General features: G+C 43.3%; 1 protein-coding gene across 5 annotated transcripts in view; it reads left to right on the top strand.

Moving 5' to 3' along the window:
• eif3c (eukaryotic translation initiation factor 3, subunit C) overlaps positions 1 to 21,408 on the top strand; it is a 54,169-nt gene that overhangs the window by 29,693 nt on the left and 3,068 nt on the right. The window contains exons 16-26 of one of the 5 annotated variants that reach the window (XM_029713867.1): positions 129 to 320; positions 6,212 to 6,383; positions 11,474 to 11,633; positions 11,916 to 11,981; positions 12,692 to 12,779; positions 12,989 to 13,154; positions 17,725 to 17,766; positions 18,313 to 18,357; positions 18,564 to 18,611; positions 19,176 to 19,217; positions 19,695 to 19,736. In XM_029713867.1, coding sequence (XP_029569727.1) covers positions 129 to 320; positions 6,212 to 6,383; positions 11,474 to 11,633; positions 11,916 to 11,981; positions 12,692 to 12,779; positions 12,989 to 13,154; positions 17,725 to 17,766; positions 18,313 to 18,357; positions 18,564 to 18,611; positions 19,176 to 19,217; positions 19,695 to 19,736 — 1,063 coding nt within the window. The remainder of the gene's footprint in view (positions 1 to 128; positions 321 to 6,211; positions 6,384 to 11,473; positions 11,634 to 11,915; positions 11,982 to 12,691; positions 12,780 to 12,988; positions 13,155 to 17,724; positions 17,767 to 18,312; positions 18,358 to 18,563; positions 18,612 to 19,175; positions 19,218 to 19,694; positions 19,737 to 21,408) is intronic. The other 4 variants (XM_029713884.1, XM_029713875.1, XM_029713902.1 and 1 more) reach the window with 4 other exon arrangements.

The raw sequence follows: 21,408 nt of genomic DNA, 5'->3' as shown, positions 1-21,408 counted from the left end.
GTAATTTAAATGGTCCCACTCTAGAGCCCTGCGCTAAAAGAAAATGTGTGCGTATGTACACCTAGCCACACACTGCTAGAATTATGTGTGTGTGACCATGTCTCCCCCCAACTCTCTCCCCCCTCCAGATCCTGTACAACAGGACCATGGTGCAGCTGGGGATCTGTGCCTTCCGCCAGGGCATGATCAAGGACGCCCACAATGCCCTGCTGGACATCCAATCGAGTGGCCGCGCCAAGGAGCTGCTGGGCCAGGGCCTGCTCATGAGGAACATGCAGGAGAGGAACGCCGAGCAGGAGAAAATCGAGAAGAGGCGACAGGTAAGTTACGGCTCAGCTAAACTAAGCTCCGCGAAGAGACCACTGGTAGGTTACGGCTAGGCTAAACCCAGCAGAAAAGACCAGTGGTAACCTGAGGATGGGCTGATTGAAGCCAGCAGAAAAGTAGAGGATTGAGAAGAGACTACATGTACGCTAGGCTAATCAAAAACAACAGAGGAGACAATAGGTAGGCAAGGCTAAACCCAGCAGAACTAATGACCGGTATGCTAGGCTAAACCAAGAAGAAGACGCAACAGGTATGCTAGGGCTAGGCAAGGCTTAACCAGCCGAACAGTAAAAGTTCGAGACAACAGGTAGGCCAAGCTCGGCTAGACTAAATATGTAGACTAGGCTAGGTGGAACCCATATGCACGGCGGGATCAGCGTCCTCTTCCACATAAGTTCTGAGCTGGAAAGCGAAAAGACAGTTATGACAGATTTTCACATTATGCCTGGAGATCTATTTGTTTATTGTTTAGGCCTAACAGTGTATTTACTGTTTAACGGATGCGCTGCATCACGTAAAAAAGTGACGTTTTTAGCGGTTAATTTGAGTCATATGAATCAAATCTTTCAAACGATTATATTTGATTAAACGAATGGTTCACTTTGCCGTTATAGTAGTTGGGATTGGTTCAATCGCAGTGACTCAAAATAATTTTAGGAAAAAATATTAGCTCTATCCTTCCTTTTGGATTATGTGGCTGCAAAACTTGTTTTGTAGATACTTCAAGTTGATTTTGGCATTCCGTTTATAGGGAATTGCAACTCAATAGATGCTAGTCAGCCTGCAAAGTGAGGATGAGAAGGCACATTTCCTGAAGAAAATGGGTCTGGTTGCTTCAGCTGTATAAAAATATTTGTATTGTAGTGGGATATGTAGAATTCAAGCTGAATAGAAGCTGAAGCACTTTGTTGCAGTAAGAATAGGTCTGATTACTTTAGTAGACTGCTATATATTTGGTAGCCTGGCGGGTAGGAGGCTTGGGCCAGTAAATGAAAGGTTGCTGGATCGAATCCCCGAGCTGACCATGTACAAATCTGTCGTTCTGTGCCTGAGCAAGGCAGTTAACCCAATATTCACCGGCGCTGATGACGTGGATGTCCATTAACCTGTTAGGGCTAGGGGGCAGTATTTACACGGCCGGATAAAAAACATACCCGATTTAATCTGGTTACTACTCCTGCCCAGTAACTAGAATATGCATATAATTATTGGCTTTGGATAGAAAACACCCTAAAGTTTCTAAAACTGTTTGAATAGTGTCTGTGAGTATAACAGAACTCATATGGCAGGCAAAAACCTGAGAAGATTCCATGCAGGAAGTGGCCTGTCTGACCAGTTGTTGTTCTTCTTGCCTCTGTTTATTGAAGACTGAGGATCTTTGCTGTAACGTGACACTTCCTACGGCTCCCATAGGCTCTCAGAGCACGGGAAAAAGCTGAACGATATCGAGGCAGCCCCAGGCTGAAACACATTATCGCTTTTGACAAGTGGCCGATCAGAGGACAATGGGCTTAGGCGCGTGTCCGAGTCGACCCCATGCTTTATTTTCTTTCCTCTGTTTACCTAATTGCAGATTCCCGGTCGGAATATTATCGCTTTTTTTACGAGAAAAATGGCATAAAAATTGATTTTAAACAGCGGTTGACATGCTTCGAAGTAATGCTAATGGAATATTTAGAATTTTTTTGTCACGAAATGCGCAATGCTCGTAACCCTTATTTACCATTCGGATAGTGTCTTGAACGCACGAACAAAACGCCGCTGTTTGAACATAACTATGGATTATTTGGGACCAAACCAACATTTGTTATTGAAGTAGAAGTCCTGGGAGTGCATTCTGACGAAGAACACCAAAGGTAATCAAACTTTTCTAATAGTAAATCGGAGTTTGGTGAAGGCTAAACTTGCTGGGTGTCTAAATAGCTAGCCCTGTGATGCCGGGCTATCTACTTAGAATATTGCAAAATGTGCTTTCACCAAAAAGCTATTTTAAAATCGGACATATCGAGTGCATAGAGGAGTTCCGTATCTATAATTCTTAAAATAGTTGTTATGCTTTTTGTGAACGTTTATCGTGAGTAATTTAGTAAATTGTTAGTAAATTCGCCGGAAGTTTGCGGGGGGGTATGCTAGTTCTGAACGTCACATGCTAATGTAAAAAGCTGGTTTTTGCTATAAATATGAACTTGATTGAACAAAACATGCATGTATTGTATAACATAATGTCCTAGGGGTGTCATCTGATGAAGATCATCAAAGATTAGTGCTGCATTTATCTGTCTTCTGGGGTTTTGTGTCATTATATGCTAGCTTGAAAAATGGGTGTCTGATTATTTCTGGCTGGGTACTCTGCTGACATAATCTAATGTTTTGCTTTCGTTGTAAAGCCTTTTTGAAATCGGACAGTGTGGTTAGATTAACTAGAGTCTTGTCTTTTAAAATGCTGTAAAATAGTCATATGTTTGAGAAATTGAAGTAATAGCATTTCTAAGGTATTTGAATAACGCGCCACCGGATTCCACTGGCTGTTACGTAGGTGGGACGATTTGGTGCCACCTACCCTAGAGAGGTTAAGGCAGCCCTCCGCACCTCTCTGATTCAGAGGGGTTGGATTAAATGCGGAAGACACATTTCAGTTGAATGTATTCAGTTGTACAACTGACTAGGTATCTCCCTTTACCTATATTTCAGTTAGCACATCCATTAAATAAAAAGGCAGAACTCTGGAAAACTGCTTAAAACTGTGCTTACCTCAGCCTAGACAAGCTTTCAATGGTTCTATACAACTCCTGACACCAATGTAGTTAATTAAGGGGGTATCCTGACCACAACTGAAACTGTGGTCCCTGTGGCTGTCGTTCCAAAACCATTATACCAAAAGGCTAAAATCGCTTGCTAAGGTCACTAGGTGTTGTACTAACGTTGACTCACTTTTGAAAAATAGGAAATCCATTAAACAGTAAATCAACTTCGTATCGTCTTAGGAAGATATACACTACATGCCAAAAGTATGTGGACACCTAATCGTGTAACATCTCATTCCAAAATGATGGGCATTAATATGGAGTTGGTCCCCCTTTGCGGCTATTACAGCCTCAACTCTTCTGGGAAGGCTTTCCGCTAGATGTTGGAACATAGCTGCAGTGACATGCTTCCATTCAGCCACGAGCATTAGTGTGGTCGGACACTGATGTTGGGTGATTAGTCCTGGCTCGTGGTCGGCGTTCCAATTCATCACAAAGGTGTTTGATGGGATTGAGGTCAGGGCTCTATGCAGGCCAGTCAAGTTCTTACACACCGATCTCGACAAACCATTTCAGTATGGACCTCGCTTTGTGCACGGGGGCATAGTCATGCTGAAACAGGAAAGGGCCTTCCCAAACTGTTGCCACAAAGTTGGCAGTACAGAATCGTCTAGAATGTCATTGTATGCTGTAGCGTTAAGATTTCCCTTCACTGGAACTAAGGGGCCAATCCCGAACCATGAAAAACAGCCCCAAACCATTATTCCTCCTCCACCAAACTTTACAGTTGGCACTGAGCATTGGGGCAGGTAGCGTTCTCCTGGCAATCGCCAAACCCAGGTTTGTTCGTCGGACTGCCAGATGGTGAAGCGTGATTCATCACTCATGGTGACCTTAGGCTTGCTTTTCGGCTGCTTGGCCATTTCATGAAGCTCCCGACGAACAGTTCTTGTGCTGACGTTGCTTCCAGTGGCAGTTTGGAACTCGGTAGTGAGTGTTGCAACAGAGGACATGTTTTTTTACGTGCTAAAGCACTCTGCAATCCCGTTCTGTGAGCTTGCGTGGCCTACCACTTTGCGGCTGAGCAGTTGTTGCTCCTAGACGTTTCCACTTCACAATAATATCACTTAAAGTTGACCAGGGCAGCTCAAGCAGGGCAGAAATCTTACGAACTGACTTGTTGGAAACATGGTATCCTATGACGGTGCCACGTTAAAAGTCGCTGAGCTCTTCAGTAAGGTCATTCTACTGCCAATGTTTGTCTATGGAGATTGCATGGCGGTGTGCTCGATTTTATACACCTGTCAGCAACGGGTGTGGCTGAAATAGCCGAATCCACTAATTTGAAGGTGTGTCCACATACTTTTGTGTATACAATACCGTTCAAAAGTTTGGGGTCACTTAGAAATGTCCTTGTTTTCCATGAAAACATACATGAAATGAGTTGCAAAATGAATATGAAATATAGTCAAGACGTTAACAAGGTTATAAATAATAATTGTGTCCTAACTTTGCTTTCGTCAAAGAGTCCTCCATTTGCATCAATTACAGTTGTCAATTTGTTGAGGTAATCTGAAGAGATTTCACCCAATGCTTCCTGAAGCACCTCACTCAAGTTGGATTGGCTTGATGGGCACTTCTTACGTACCATATGGTAAAGCTGCTCCCACAACAGCTAAATAGGGTTGAGATCCGGTGACTGTGCTGGCCACTCCATTATAGGCAGAATACCAGCTGACTGCTTCTTCCCTAAATAGTTCTTGCATAGTTTGGAGCTGTGCTTTGGGGCATTGCCCTGTTTTAGGAGGAAATTGGCTCCAATTAAGCGTTGTCCACAGGGTATGGCATGTCGTTGCAAAATGGAGTGATAGCCTTCCTTCTTCAAGATCCCTTTTACCCTGTACAAATCTCCCACTTTACCACCACCAAAGCACCCCAGACCATCACGTTGTCTCCACTATGCTTGGCAGATGGCGTCAAGCACTCCTCCAGCATCTTTTCATTTTTCAATGTTCTTCTTTGTGATCCGAACACCTCAAACTTAGATTAGTCTGTCCATAACACTTTTTTTCAAATCTTCCTCTGTCCGCAAAACACCAGTTTCAACAATGATGCTGTTGGCCTTCTAGGCAGAGTTCCTGGGTCTGTGTTCTTTTGCCCATCTTAATCTTTTCTTTTTATTGGCCAGTCTGAGACATGGCTTTTTCTTTGCAACTCTGCCTAGAAGGCCAGCATCCTGGAGTCGCCTCTTCACTGTTGACGTTGAGACTGGTGTTTTGTGGGTACTATTTAATGAAGCTGCCAGTTGAGGACTTGTGAGGCGTCTGTTTCTCAAACTAGACACTCTAATGTACTTGTCCTCTTGCTCAGTTGTGCACCTGGGCCTCCCACTCTTTCTATTCTGGTTAGAGCCAGTTTGCGCTGTTCTATGGAGTAATACACAGCGTTGTATGAGATCTTCAGTTTCTTGGCAATTTCTCACATGGAATGGCCTTCATTTCTCAGAACAATAATAGACCGATAAGTTTCAGAAGAACGTTTTTTTTGTTGAGCCTGTAATCGAACCCACAAATGCTGATGCTCCAGATACTCAACTAATCCAAAGAAGGCCAGTTGTATTGCTTCTTTAAATAGCACAACAGTTTTCAGCTGTGCTAACATAATTGCAAATGTGTTTTCTAATGATCAATTAGCCTTTTTTAAATGATAAACTTGGATTAGTTAAGACAACATGCCATTGGAACACAGGAGTGATGGTTGCTTATAATGTGCCTCTGTGCGCCTATGTAGATATTCCATAAAAAATCTGCAGTTTCCAGCTACAATAGTCATTTACAACATTACCGATGTCTACACTGTATTTCTGATGAATTATTATTTTAATGGACAAAAAATGTGCTTTTCTTTCAAAATCAAGGACATTTCTAAGTGACCCCAAACTTTTGAGTGTGTGTGTGTGTGTGTGTGTGTGTGTGTGTGTGTGTGTGTGTGTGTGTGTGTGTGTGTGTGTGTGTGTGTGTGTGTGTGTGTAAATATAGTGTACTAGAGCCTCCTTTATGAATATTGTACAGTATTACAGTGATACACTACACTGACTGTGATTAGTTTACAACGTGACATTGTTATCCATCTTGTTCCAGGTGCCCTTCCACATGCACATCAACCTGGAGCTGCTGGAGTGCGTGTACCTGGTGTCTGCCATGTTGCTGGAGATCCCCTACATGGCGGCCCACGAGTTTGACGCCCGCCGCAGGATGATCAGCAAGCAGTTCCACCACCAGCTGAGGGTGGGCGAGAGGCAGCCCCTTCTGGGTACGTACAGTAGGCTGTGAAGACAAAGCAGGATTGTGTTCATTAGGCACCAATTGGAAGAAAAATACTAAAACTGGGAGGAACTACCAGGACCTGTCCAATAATAAATGTTATTTTTCCCTTTTTTTTTCTTCGTTCAGTGCCCTAATGTACACAGCCTGGTTTTGGACCAAAATGTGGGCGTACAAGTAACTCATACCTAGAGAAGAGACGGACAGGATTTAAAGTGGCAGTGCAGTCAAACATGATTTCCTGTGTTTTATATCTATTTCCACACTGAGTTTGGAATAATAGTGTGAAATTGGGAAAATTATGATAATGCATTTTAGTGTTATAAAAAGGTAAACATTTTTATTTTTAAACTAGGCAAATCAGTTAAGAACAAATTCTTATTTTGCAATAACGGCCTACCCTGGCAAAACCCTCCCCTAAACCAGTCGACGCTGGGCCAATTGTGCGCCGCCCTATGGGACTCCCAATCACGGCCGGTTGCGATACAGCCCGGGATCGAACCAAGGTCTGTAGTGACGCCTCTAGCACTGAGATGCATTGCCTTAGACCGCTGCGCCACTCGGGAGCCACAAAAGAGCTGCATAAAAATACAGCCTGAAATTTCAATTTGTTAGGCTAGGTGGGGTTATGGACTGCCTGGTGACCAGGCGATATAAGTTAATAGACCAATAAGAGTTTGTCCTTCTCTCTGCCAATAACACCAATAACGCCCCTCTCTGACCACTCCCAGAATTCTTGCTTGAGAAATAGCATTTTTCTAAGAAGCTCTTTTTGTGATTAAATACGGCTGCATTGGACCTAAGGATCAGGCCCTTTCAATTTCTGCCTAAAATGACATACCCAAATCTAACTGCCTGTAGCTCAGGATCTGATGCAAGGATATGCATATTCTTGATACCATTTGAAAGGAAACAGTTTGAGTTTGTGGAAATGTGAAATGAATGTAGGAGAACATAACACAATAGATCTGGTTAAAGATAAAACAAACAAAAAAAACATACGTTTTCTATTTTTATTCTTGAAAAAGAAAAGCCATACATTCAGATAGGATGCTGGAGATTATTTAGATGGTGTCCACAAGAGGGCAACAGTATATGTGCAAAGTTTCAGACTAATAACTTCAAGAGCTACATGACATTTAGTTTGAAGTAACCCAGGTGTCCCTCACGAGTTGCCCAAATGTACCCAAGTGACCTCCAAGTGGCCGAATTGGTAAATGGATACATTTTCAAGAAAATAACTATAGAGAACATACAAAAATGCTATGCTAATTAAAATACAAGTTTACACACCCAGGAATGTCATACATGATGGAGCATTAGCTTCTCTACATAAACGGTACTAACAGGAGATGTGACAGGAATGCTGATCCAATGTCTCCAAACACAGACGTGAAATATTTAAGATAAGGGCCAAGTTAGCAGCCAGCAGTGATCTAATGTCAGTGGTGTGAACACACTACAAACCGCACACAAAGTGAGAAAAAAAAATATATAATAAACATCTATTTTAGAATTACAATATTTGGAACACCCTGAGTCCTCTACACAATATTGTTACGACCCTGCCTCACACAGGAAGCGGCGCAGGTCCTAGTCCAGGCACTTGTCATCTCCCGTCTGGATTACTGCAACTCGCTGTTGGCTGGGCTCCCTACCTGTGCCATTAAACCCCTACAACTCATCTAGAACACCGCAGCCCGTCTGGTGTTCAACCTTCCCAAGTTCTCTCACGTCACCCCGCTCCTCCGCTCTCTCCACTGGCTTCCAGTTGAAGCTCGCATCCGCTACAAGTCCATGGTGCTTGCCTACGGAGCTGTGAGGGGAACGGCACCTCCGTACCTTCAGGCTCTGATCAGGCCCTACACCCAAACAAGGGCACTGCGTTCATCCACCTCTGGCCTGCTCGCCTCTCTCCCTACCTCTGAGGAAGCACAGCTCCCGCTCAGCCCAGTCAAAACTGTTCGCTGCTCTGGCACCCCAATGGTGAAACAATCACCACCTTCCGGAGACACCTGAAACCCCACCTCTTTAAGGAATACCTGGGATAGGATAAAGTAATCCTTCTACCCCCCCCCCCCAAAGATTTAGATGCACTATTGTAAAGTGGTTTTTCCACTGGATATCTTAAGGTGAATGCACCAATTTGTAAGTCGCTCTGGATAAGAGCGTCTGCTAAATGACTTAAATGTAAAAATGTAAATGTTACTGCTGATGCCAAGTCCCATGGCAGTCTCTTTCTGCTATAAAGCAGAGGGTAGCAGAACAAGTAGTGCAGGTGATGGGAGATTCTTGTGACACAGAGCACGACGCCTCCCTGTTGTGCCCTTTTGGCCCTGAGGCACATTCATGTCTGCAGTTATGTATTTGGGCAGGTGAACACCACTGGTGGCAGGGGTAGAGGGGACAGAAGGTGCTGCAGTGGACTTTGTGCCATAGTCAACAAGCTCCTGGATGAGCAGCTCTCTGAAGTCTAGCTATGTCAGGGGGGCTGTCCATAGCTCTTAGCCATTTTCCTGCTGGAGGATGAATGCATTTACCACAGCAATGTCGATGAAGTGATAGAACAAGGTCTTGTACCATTTCATTGTCTTGTGGAGAACATTGTAGTGGAGAACATTGTAGTAGCCTATCAGAATGTCTGACAGGTCCACACCTCCCATGCGCTTGTTGTAATCCTTTACAGCAGCTGGAATGGGGGCGTTTTTAGTGGTCCACAAGTGTATGCACACACGGAATCGGCCAAAACAAACAGTTTGTCAACCCATTTTGTTGGCTTGTTACGCCTATATTGTTTGAGGCCAATTCTAGCCTTTGAGGCTACCATCCTCTCATCTATGGACAGGTTTTGGTCGGGCTGAAAGTGGGTCTTGCAGGCCTCAACCATGCTGGGGTAGAGGTTTGATTTTGCAGAGCCTATCAAAGCTTGCTGTGCCTCTCTTGTCATTGTCGTCGTTAGCTTGTGGGTCACTGATATGAAGCGCCCGCGAGTTAGTCAGAAACCTTTTTAGTAGATATGACAGTGGTGGGAAAAGGCAGTTAGTAGAGTGTTGAGCTTCTCCAGTAGTCCTTCAGGTTTTTCAACTTCACAAGCCCCATCCATATAAATGACCAGTGAGATGTAACAGTACAGGTCTTGGATGGAAATGGGCTTCCATGCCTCTTTCTTGCCTGCTTGCTTTTTAGCACCATACTTGTTGGTGTTAGACACCAGCGAATCAAGAACTGACAAGGAGGAACATTGTAAAAGATGGAGGCTGTACTTTCTAGTCATGTTCAGCCGAGGTTCTGGCTGCCTTTTCGGCCAAAATGTTGGTGGAAGTGGCTCCAAATCATCATCTAGCACAGTGTGCCAATGGTCCCCTGCCTCTTCGCTTACAGCTGTTGCACTTCCCCTCTGCTTCTTGGCTGGCCTCTTCACACCTCTAGATGGCCAGGTTGGGGGTCGGTGTGGAGCAGGAGACAGCAGGGGTCAGACTGGATGAACCAGCTTCAACATCTGAATGAGTGGGGGATGGACACCTTGACTTTGGGGGTTCCCATTGTTCATCCAAGTCCCTGGCACTATGGAAGTGTTTTGTTGTTGTGCACTATCCTCAAACAATAGCATGGTATTTTTTTGCTCTAATAGCTGCTGTAAATTGGACAATGCAGTTAGATTAACAAGAATTTAAGCTTTCTGCCCGTATAAGACATCTATATGTACCGGAAAATTGGTGGTTGTTTACAATGTCGTTCTAGTCACATTATGCATATTGAGAAACAACTGTCCCATTAACAGGACACTGATCCAGCAGAGGTTAAGTAAGACATAGGGGTGAAAGAATTGAATTTTTTTCCCCCCCTGATTGGCCTTTATGATATCCAGAAATCCCGAGATGTCAAGACACAATATACATTAACTTCTTTGGGCTCAAATCCCGTTAACGGAATCGATTTGACAACATCCGGTGAAATGGCAGAGCACCAAATAAATAAAAAAATTACTACAAATATTTAACTTTCATACATTCACAAGTGCAACACACCAAATTAAAGCTTAACTTCTCGTTAATCTAGCCACCGTGTCAGATTTCAAAAAGGCTTTACGGCGAAAGCAAACCATGCGATTATCTTAAGACAGCGCCCAGCATACCAACACATGAAAATCAGATTTCAACCCGCCAGGCGCAACACAAAACTCAGAAATAACGATATAATTCATGCCTTACCTTTGAAGAACTTCTTCTGTTGGCACTCCAATATGTCCCATAAACATCACAAATGGTCCTTTTGTTCGATTAATTCCGTCGTTATATCTCCAAAATATCCATTTATTTGGCGCGTTTGATTCAGAAAAACACCGGTTCCAACTCGCCCAGCATGACTACAAAATATCTAATAAGTTACCTGTAAACGCTGTCCAAACATTTGAAACAACTTTCCTAATACAACTTTAGGTATTTTTTTAATGTAAATAATCAATAAAATTTAAGACTGGATAAACGGTGTTCAATACCGGATAAAAACAATGTGAAGCGCGTGACCTGGAGCGCGCATCAAAACAGTGCACTAGGCTGGACCCTCGTTCTGAACTGCCGTACTTCTTCATTTCTCTAAAGAAAAACATCAACCAATTTCTAAAGACTGTTGACATCCAGTGGAAGCAATAGGAACTGCAAGCAAGTGCTTTAGAAATCTAGATCCACATTGAAAACTATCACCTCAAAAAAAACAAAAATCCTGGATGGTTTGTCCTCGGGGTTTCGCCTGCCAAATAAGTTCTGTTATACTCAGACATAATTTTAACAGTTTTAGAAACTTTAGAGTGTTTTCTATCCAAATCTACCAATTATATGCATATCCTAGCTTCTGGGCCTGAATAGCAGGCAGTTTACTTTGGGCACATTTTTCATCCGGATGTCAAAATACTGCCCCCTAGCCCAAAGAAGTTAGACAAACATGTACTTTGAGGAAAATGGGTGGCTAAGAATCCTTACGATAAGATTGTACAGCTGATACAGAAAGTACCAATACAGATACAGCAATGGACATACATAAAACACTAAACAAATCCATCCCTCTCTGTGGCCCTTCCAGGACCCCCAGAGAGCATGCGTGAGCACGTGGTCGCGGCCAGCAAGTCCATGAAGATGGGCGACTGGCGCACCTGCCACTCATTCATCATCAACGAGAAGATGAACAGCAAGGTTTGGGATCTATTCCCTGAGACGCAGTGCGTGCGAGAGATGCTTGTCAGGTCAGTGTGTCAAAAATGGATGATATAAAAGGTCTGCAACTGTCCCTCGTTTTATCAGTAGTCAAGTTTCAGTAGGTAGTATCAACGAATCGCAGCCTGGAATGGTTGAATAAAATTAATTCAATTAAGTCCATAGCAGGACTAATAAAACAACCCTTTAGAAAAATAAAGTTGCACACTAGTATACAAGTAGTTTGTAATTTCATGACTGAATTAATGTTTTGGCAACACAGTGCATCCTTCAGAGGTAGCATTCCTGTAACGTTTCCTGATGGTTTGCAGGAAGATCCAGGAGGAGTCTCTGAGGACTTACCTGTTCACCTACAGCAGCGTTTACGACTCCATCAGGTAATAACTTTTACAACTAATCGGGCGGTTTCCCAGTTACAAACTAAGCCTAGTCCTGGACTAAAAATAACTTTCAATGAGGATTCTCTATTCAATGTTCTATTCTTAACTACTGTAGCCTGGTCCCCAACTGTTTATTATTGCCATCTCCTATGGCATGACAACGACCATAGGGATTACCTTCCAAAATCCCATCTTGTTCACTCAGCTATTGGATGTCTGGTGAACTTCATGTTTGGATTTCTGCCTGAGTCGGTGACATTCAGCACTCGCATTTGATTGGCTGTGAGTAAAAATGGTGTTTTCCCTCCGGAGAGGCATTTCCTTGTCTTTCATTTTTTTGGCCATATCTCAGTTTTAGTTGGCTATGCGGCATTCGTTGCAAGTCAACATTTGTTTTTGAAACACAACGTCTTTTAGGAACTCCACCCATGCAAAATCTTTGATTTGGTTTGATAAGTGTCAACCCGTCACTGGTTTCCATCTAGACTACCAAACTCAACCCAAGCAGGACTACTTCCTGAGGAGTTACATCCCCAAACTTTCTAACTACTGTGAGAAGCCTCGGATTCTGAGGCTACCATTTGGTTATACAGCACAAAATGATCTGGGACCAGGCTACATCTACTTTGCCTCATATATAATTAGCTTGCCTGGTTAAATGGATGAATGGATAAATACAATCTTTTTCCTTCCCCTTTGTGTCTCAGTATGGCGACACTGAAGGAGATGTTTGAGCTGGAGCTGCCCATGGTGCACAGCATCATCAGCAAGATGATCATCAATGAAGAGCTCATGGTAAAATGCACGGCATCAATGTGTCATGTGTAGACCGTTCAGCACCATAGAATTAATAAAGCTAGATGATGACATTTGTTTTATGAACCTGGAGCTGTAACATGTTTTGTGTGTGTGTGTCTCTGAATGGCTTTCACCTGTGTGTCGGTCGGTCTGTCTGTCTGTCTGTCTGTCTGTCATCTGTGTCTCGTCTGTCTTTCCTCCCCCAGGCATCACTGGACCAGCCCACCCAGACGGTGGTGATGCACCGCACAGAGCCCACCTCCCTGCAGAACATGGCCCTGCAGCTGGCAGAGAAGCTGGGTGGCTTGGTGGAGAATAATGAGCGCGTCTTTGACCTCAAGCAGGGCGTCTACGGCGGCTACTTCAACAGAGGTTAGTGGAGCAGCCACATAGAATACATGTGCAGAGCCTTTCGTCTAGTGGTAACACCTGACTCCTAGCACATACATGCCAACCGCAGAGACTGGGGTTCGATCCCCGTGTCCACCCTTCTAGGGCTGGCACGGTAATTGTATAACCGTGTAACTGACGATTATGGATGAAGACCGTAAATAAAATAACCATCATAACCGTTCTAATAGATACATTTTATTGTATTTTTAAGTAAATATGCCCAATAGCGTTAGTGTACATTAATGATTATAGTTTGACGGATTATCTCATTCTCCTCCCTCTATGCGCTCTCTCCTTAAAAAATGTGCTCCTTTTGATAATATGATCTGTATCTACCTTATGTGCTCTGGCTATATGTTTTATCTGGTTTGTAAAGATGCTAAAAGACACCATTTCTGCTGAAATTAACTACCAAATGTGATTCTTGGTGAGTGTGGACCTTTATAAGGGAATGTGAATCTGAGTCGGTGATGAAATCGTTTTTGACTAGATGGGATACAGCTTTTGTCAGATTTGACTTTGTAGCATGTTAGAACTTCCGCAGCAGTTTAGGATAGTAGGTTAGGATAATTAGTTTAAGGTTATGAAAAGGGTTAGGGTTAGATAAAATGGCCCCCAAAAATATTTTGACCTGAAGTACTGTAGTTCATCTCCTCCTCATGGACTGCATCAGATTTGCCCGTTCTTGCTGTGAGATGTTACCCCACTCTTCCACCAAGACACCTGCAAGTTCCCAGACATTTCTGGGGGGAATGGCCCTAGCCCTCACCCTCCAATCCAACAGGTTCCAGATGTGCTCAATGGGATTGAGATCCGGGCTCTTCGCTGGCCATGGCCGAACACTGACATTCCTGTCTTGCAGGAAATCACGCACAGAACAAGTAGTATGGCTGATGGGATTGTCATGCTGGAGGGTCATGTCAGGATGAGCCTGCAGGAAGGGTGCCACATGAGGGAGGAGGATGTCTTCCCTGTAACGCACAGCGTTGAGATTGCCTGCAATGACAACAAGCTCAGTCCTATGATGCTGTGACACACCGCCCCAGACCATGACGGACCCTCCACCTCCAAATCGATCCCGCTCCAGAGTACAGGCCTCGGTGTAACGCTCATTCCTTCAATGATAAACAAAAATCCGACCATCACCCCTGGTGAGACAAAACCGCAACTCGTCAGTGAAGAGCCCTTTTTCCCAGTCCTGTCTGGTCCAGCGACAGTGGGTTTGTGCACATAGGCGACGTTGTTGCCGGTGATGTCTGGTGAGGACCTGCCTTACAACAGGCCAACAAGCCCTCAGTCCAGCCTATTGCGAACAGTCTGAGCACTGATGGAGGGATTGTGCGTTCCTGGTGTAACTCGGGCAGTTGTTGTTGCCATCCTGTACCTGTCCTGCAGGTGTGATATTCGGATGTACCGATCCTGTGCAGGTGTTGTTACACGTGGTCTGCCACTGCGAGGACGAACAGCTGTCCGTCCTGTCTCCTGTAGCGCTTTCTTAGGCGTCTCACAGTACGGACATTGCAATTTATTGCCCTGGCCACATCTGCAGTCCTCATGCCTCTTTGCAGCATGTCTCAGGCACGTTCACGCAGATGAGCAGGGACCCTGGGCATCTATCTTTTGGTGTTTTTCAGAGTCAGTAGAAAGGCCTCTTTAGTGTCCTTTTCAGAACTGTGTCCATAATTGCCTACCGTCTGTAAGCTGTTAGTGTCTTAACGACCGTTCCACAGGTGCATGTTCATTAATTGTTTATGGTTCATTGGACAAGCATGGGAAACAGTGTTTAAACCCTTTACAATGAAGTTCTGTAAAGTTATTTGGATTTTTAAGAATTATCTTTAAAAGTCTGGGTCCTGAAAAAGGGACGTTTCTTTTTTTGCTGAGTTTGTGTGTGTGTGTGTGTGTGTGTGTGTGTGTGTGTGTGTGTGTGTGTGTGTGTGTGTATATAAATATATATGTGTATGCATGCCCGCCCGCCCCATGTGGGACTATAATTTACAACCATTGAACCAAGAGCCAACTGTTTTAGCAGACTGTGCCACCAATTAGTCATAGGGGTTGGGGAAAAAAGCTAGTTGACTATAATAGCCTCCACTTTTCTGGGAAGGCTTATCACTAGATGTTGGAACATTGCTGCCGGGACTTGCTTTCATTCAGCCACAAGCATTAGTGAGGTCGGCACTGATGTTGGGAGTTTTGGCCTGGCTCACAGTCGGCGTTCCAACTCATCCTAATGGTGTCAGAGGGGCTCTGTGAGGGCCAGTCTAGTTCTTACACACCGATCTCGACAAACCATTTCTGTGTGGACCTCGCTTTGTGCATGGGGGCATTGTCTTGCTGAAACAGGAAAAGGCTTTCCCCAAACTGTTGCCACAAAGTTGGAAGCACAGAATTGTCTAGAATGTCATTGTATGCTGTAGCGTTAAGATTTCCCTTCACTGGAACTAAGGGGCCCGAACCATGAAAATCCCCCAGATCATTATTCCTCTTCCACCAAACTTTACAGTTGGCACTGTGCATTCAAGCATTCTCTGTGCATTCAAGCATTCAAGCGTTCTCCTGGCATCTGCCAAACCCAGATTTGTCCATTGGATGTCCAGATGGTGAAGCGTGATTCATCACTCTCGAGCACGCGTTTCCACTGCTCCAGATATGCTGAGCGCTTGTTGGCTGTTTTTCCTTCACTCTGCTCTCTAACTCATCCCAAACCATCTCACTTGGGTTGAGGTCGGGTGATTGTGGAGGAAAAGGTCTACTGATGCAGCACTCAATCACTCTCCTCCTTGGTCAAATAGCCCTTACACAGCCTGGAGGTGTGTTGGGTCATTGTCCTGTTGAAAAACAAATGATAGTCCCACTAAACGCAAAGCAGATGGGATGGTGTATCGCTGCAGAATACTGTGGTGGCCATGCTGGTTAAGTGTGCCTTGAATTCTAAATAAATTAGACGGTGTCACCAGCAAAGTACCATCACAACACCTGCATGCTTCACGGTGGGTACCACCCATGCGGGGATCATCCGTTCACCTACACTGCGTCTCACAAAGACAGTGGACTCAGGCCAAACAATTCTGGACTTGGCCCAAACAATTCTCTTCTTCTTATTGGTGTCCTTTAGTAGTGGTTTCTTTACAGCAATTAAATCATGAAGGCCTGATTCACGCAGTCTCCTCTGAACAGTTGATGTTGAGATGTCTGTTACTTGAACTCTGAAGCATTTATTAGGGCTGCAATCTGAGGTGCAGTTAACTCCTAATGAACTGATCCTCTGCAGCAGAGGTAAGCCTGGATCTTTCTTTCCTGTGGCGGTCCTCATGAGAGCCAGTTTCATCATAGCGCTTGGTGGTTTTTGCAACTGCACTTGAAGAAACGTTTAACCTTCTTGAAATTTTCCAGATTGACTGACCTTCATGTCTTAAAGTAATGATGGACTGTCGTTCCTTTGCTTATTTGAGCTGTTCTTGTCATAATAGGGCTATCTTCTGTATACCACTCCTACCTTGTCACAACACAACTGATTGGCTCAAATGCATTAAGGAAAGAAATTCCACAAATTAACTTTTAACACGGCACACCTGTGAATTTAAATGTATTCCACGTTACTATCTCATGAAGCTGTTTGAGAGAATGCCAAGAGTGTGCAAAGCTGTCAAGGCAAAGGGTGGCTACTTTGAAGAATCTCAAATATAAAATATATTTTGATTTGTTTAACTTTTTTTTTGGTTACTACATGATTCCATATGTTATTTCATAGTTTTGATGTCTTCACTATTATTCTACAATGTACACAATAGTAAAAATAAAGAAAAACCCTTGATTGAGGTGTTTAAACTTTTGACTGGTACTGTATATAGTGTAGGTACAAATATAGTCATATAATCCTCATAGCCTACACGTTTATTTGTCTTTGAAAAACACATGTGTATGAACTTTGAATTTGGTCGTGTGGAAATGTGCCTTACTGCCTTTTGAATTTTGTAGTGTAGTCAAGGAAGCATCATGCTAAATATATTGGCACGCTCCATTGCCAAATAAGGCACGCTGTCACCTGCTTTTATAGTAAGCTTTGAGGTGGTACCAGCCAGCACATCTAGAGGGGAGTGTGTTTCATACCAAACTCCTCCCTTCTCAGGGTGCCTCGACATCAGGATTTCAATGGTAGTTTAATTTATGCAACAAACTGTCAAAATGAAGACGAGAATTATCTTATAAATAATCTGGTTTTAGATGGATAAAGTTTTTTCGTGAAATGTACTTTTTTTTAAATGTGGCAGCTTCTAGGGCTTTTATCCCAACGTTCCAATATGGGGTAGAATGACATGCCTTACTCCTATATAGACCAACAAGAACACTAATACTAGCATACTGATTATGTATCAGTGTTTTTTTGTATGCCCTGTTGTGTGACATGATGAAATTTGCCACAAATACCACTTATTGAATCCTCTTGGTGCCTTGGGACACACAAGGCACCACATACAAGTAACACTAAGTGATTTTAACGGGGGGGGTGTGTGTGTGTGTGTGTGTGTGTGTGTGTGTGTAACAGATCAAAAAGGCTACCAGCAGAAGCAGGGTGGCTACAACAGAGGTAAGTGCCAATATTGTACACATAGGTCTGCCTTAGGGTGTGTGTTTCCGTACCACTGACCACAATATTATCCTTATCAAACCTGCACATTTCTTAGTGGATGCAACGCAGGAGGTCGCTGTCCTGTATTTTGAATGTTGTAATGATGTATTTTTTTTTCTCCTAATGCATTGCGAGCTAATTAATATGCATGTTTTATTTAATATGTGTGATTGTGGTGGTGTGTATTGCCCATTTCTCACTATTGAGCCGAGCTGTACTGCACTGGCCTGGTTATACATCCACCATAAATACTGGAACCGTGCCAGAGAGAACAATGTGAAAATAAAGTATTACGGTTGCACAATGAGATTGTGGCTAGCACGATGGTGTGAAAAAGGTATTGGTGCCTGTAGGCAATAGGCATATATTGTGTGGGGGGGGGGAAACAGGAAGATTTTTAATTTGTAAAAAAAAAAAAAAATGTGGATCCTTGTGTGTGTATGCCCACGCTCATTACGTACCGCAGCTGTGTGTTTCTAAACTGTTTTCACTGTACGGTTTCAGACCAGAGAGGCAGTTACCAACAGAAGCAAGGCGGTTACAACCGAGGTGTTTAAACTAATTGATTGAAATGCATGCTTGTCTAAATCTTATAAGATAGCGACTGTGTATGTGTCTTATTTCAGTTTGTATGTGAGACAGACATTTTTATTATATGTAGTCAAACGTGTTTTTTTTCGCACACATGACGTGTCACAGCTCTGTGTGTGTGTGTGTGTGTGTGTGTGTGAACTGTTTTCATTGTACGTTTTCAGACGGTCAGAGAGGCGGCTACCAACAGAAGCAAGGAGGTTACAACAGAGGTGCTTATGATTATTTCTACTGCCTTTATTTTCTAAAGAATGTCTTTATTAAAAAAAATGAAATGCTTATAATATTTTTAAAGCCACCATCAGTCACTAGTCTAGAACCATCAGGATGTGGTTGTGTTTAGGCAGTTCTTGAGAAACATTGGGATACTGTAAGTTAGAATTTCTAAGAACACAATGTATTCATGGGTTTACTGTTCTGTAAATACTGTAATTGTTTAAAAGAAAAATGTGTCTTTGGAAAAAAAAAATGCAATTACATGTTTAATCCATTTTATTTAAGGATTGCTCTAGCTTAAACTATGAAACAGAAAGAACATGTAATTGAACCCAGTAACAGCTTCTTGCTATGAGAAATATTTGACCTAAACCCGCATGCAAGATGTAAGGTCAATTGATGAAAGCGTAGCTGAAAAGCTAACTTGATTAGAAAAAAAGTGTGAACAAGCACAAATGAATAGACATTATTAAAGTGCACAAGTCATTTGTGGATTATAATTGGACACATCCGTTGTGGCCTCGCTCGTGCTTACAGTTTATGGTTACGGTTGGTTTCAGACGTCGGCGGTTACCAACAGAGGCAAGGCGGTTACAACCGAGGTGCTTATTAACCATTTTATACCACCTTTATTTTCTTATGAATGTCTGAATTTTTCTTCTGTTTCTTCTTAAAGCCACCGTCTGTGAGCTGCAGTCCTCTCTTTTCCTATTTTGCAATGCCCACGCCTTTGGCACTGTAGAATGGGATTTGACAGAATGGGATACAGAATTATCCTTTAAGTGTACTAATTTAATTTAATTATATACCATCGTAAAAACAACGCATTGGTTATGTTTAGGTAGGTCTAAAGAAACCGGTATTTCAAACATACTAACAACTTCATATTTAGTTGGAGGGGGAAAAAAACACATTTTGTTTGATTAAGAAAATTACCCTAAACCCGCATGCAAATGATGAAAGTGTAACTACCCACCGCATAGGCACCCAATGCAAACAAGCACAAAAGTCATTTTTAGAATATATTGGACACATTAGTTGTGGCCTCGCACATGCTTACCGTTTATGGTTGGTTTCAGACGGAGGCGGTTACCAACAGAGGCAAGGCGGTTACAACCGAGGTGCTTATTCATTTATACCACCTTTTATCCTCTAAATGTCTGAATTTTACTTCTGTTTTTTTCTTAAATCCAGTCTGTGACCTGCAGTCCCCCCCTTATCATCCCTTCATGCCTGAACCTTTAGGCCACTCTAAAAATGTCCCCCCAACATTTCATTCTCTTCATTCTCTCTCGCAGTCTTTCACTTCCGTTCTTCGCACAACTTGTTAGAATTAGCCCGCACATGGTACAGTGCATTCGGAAAGTATTCAGACCCCTTGACTTTTTTCCACATTTTGTTACGTAACAGCCTCATTCTAAAATTGATTGTTTTTTTTTCTCTCATCATACTACACACAATACCCCATAATGACAAAGCAAAAGCAGGTTTTTAGACATTTTAGCAAATATATAAAAAATAGATCTCATATTTTTTTTAAATAAGTATTCAGACCCTTTGCTATGAGACTCAATTGACCTCAGGTGCATCCTGTTTCCATTGATCATCCTTGATCTTTCTACAACTTGATTGGAGTCCACCTGTGGTAAATTCAATTGATTGGAGATGATATGGAAAGGCTCACACCGGTCTACAGTGCATTCGAAAAGGGTTCAGACCTTGACTTTTTCCACATTTTGTTACAGTACAGCCTTATTCTACAAATGATTAAATTGTTTTTTCCCCTCAATCTACACACAATACCCCTTAATGACGAAGCAAAAACAGGTTTATAGAAATTTGAGCTCATTTATTACAAATTTATAAAATGACATTTACGTAGGTATTCAGACCCTTTACTCAGTACTTTGTTGAAGTGCCTTTGGCAGCGATTACAGCCTTGAGTCTGCTTGGGTGTGACGCTACAAGGAGTTTCTCCCATTCTTCTCTGCAGATCCTCTCAAGCTTTATCAGGTTGGATGGGGAGCATCGCTGCACAGCTATTTTCAGGTCTCTCCAGAGATGTTAGATCGGGTTCAGGTCCGAGCTCTAGTTGGGCCACTCAAGGACATTCAGAGACTTGTCCCGAAGCCACTCCTGCGTTGTCTTGGCTGTATGAACCTTCGCCCCAGTCTGAGGTCCTTAGTGCTCTGGAGCAGGTTTTCATCAAGGATCTCTCTGTACCTTGCTCCGCTCATCTTTCCCTCGATCCTGGACTAGTCTCCCTGCCACTGAAAAACATTGCCACCACCATGCTTCACCGTAGGGATGGTACCAGGTTTCCGCCAGACATGACGCTAGGTATTCAGGCCAAAGAGTTACATCTTGGTGTCATCAGACCAGAGAATCTTGTTTCTCATGGTCTGAGTCCTTTGGGTGACTTTTGGCAAACTCCAAGCGGGCTGTCTTCCCTTTTACTGAGGAGTGGCTTCTGTCTCGCCACTCTACCATAAAGGCCTGATTGGTGGAGTGCTGCAGAGATGGTTGTCCTCCTGGAAGATTCTCCCACCTCCACAGAGCAACTCTGGAACTCTGTCAAAGTGACCATCGGGTTATTCTTCATCTCCCGATTGCTCAGTTTGGCAGTGGCCGGCTCTAGGAAAAGTCTTGGTGGTTTCAAACTTCTTCCATTTAAGAATGATTGAGGCCACTGTGTTCTTGGGGACCTTCAATGCTGCAGACATTTTTTGGTACCCTTCCCCAGATATGTGCCTCGACACAATCCTGTCTCGGAGCTCTACGGACAATTCCTTC

This window comes from Salmo trutta, chromosome 2, assembly GCF_901001165.1.
Source record: "Salmo trutta chromosome 2, fSalTru1.1, whole genome shotgun sequence".
Taxonomy (NCBI): domain Eukaryota; kingdom Metazoa; phylum Chordata; class Actinopteri; order Salmoniformes; family Salmonidae; genus Salmo; species Salmo trutta.
This window is presented reverse-complemented; position numbering and strand designations above follow the sequence as displayed.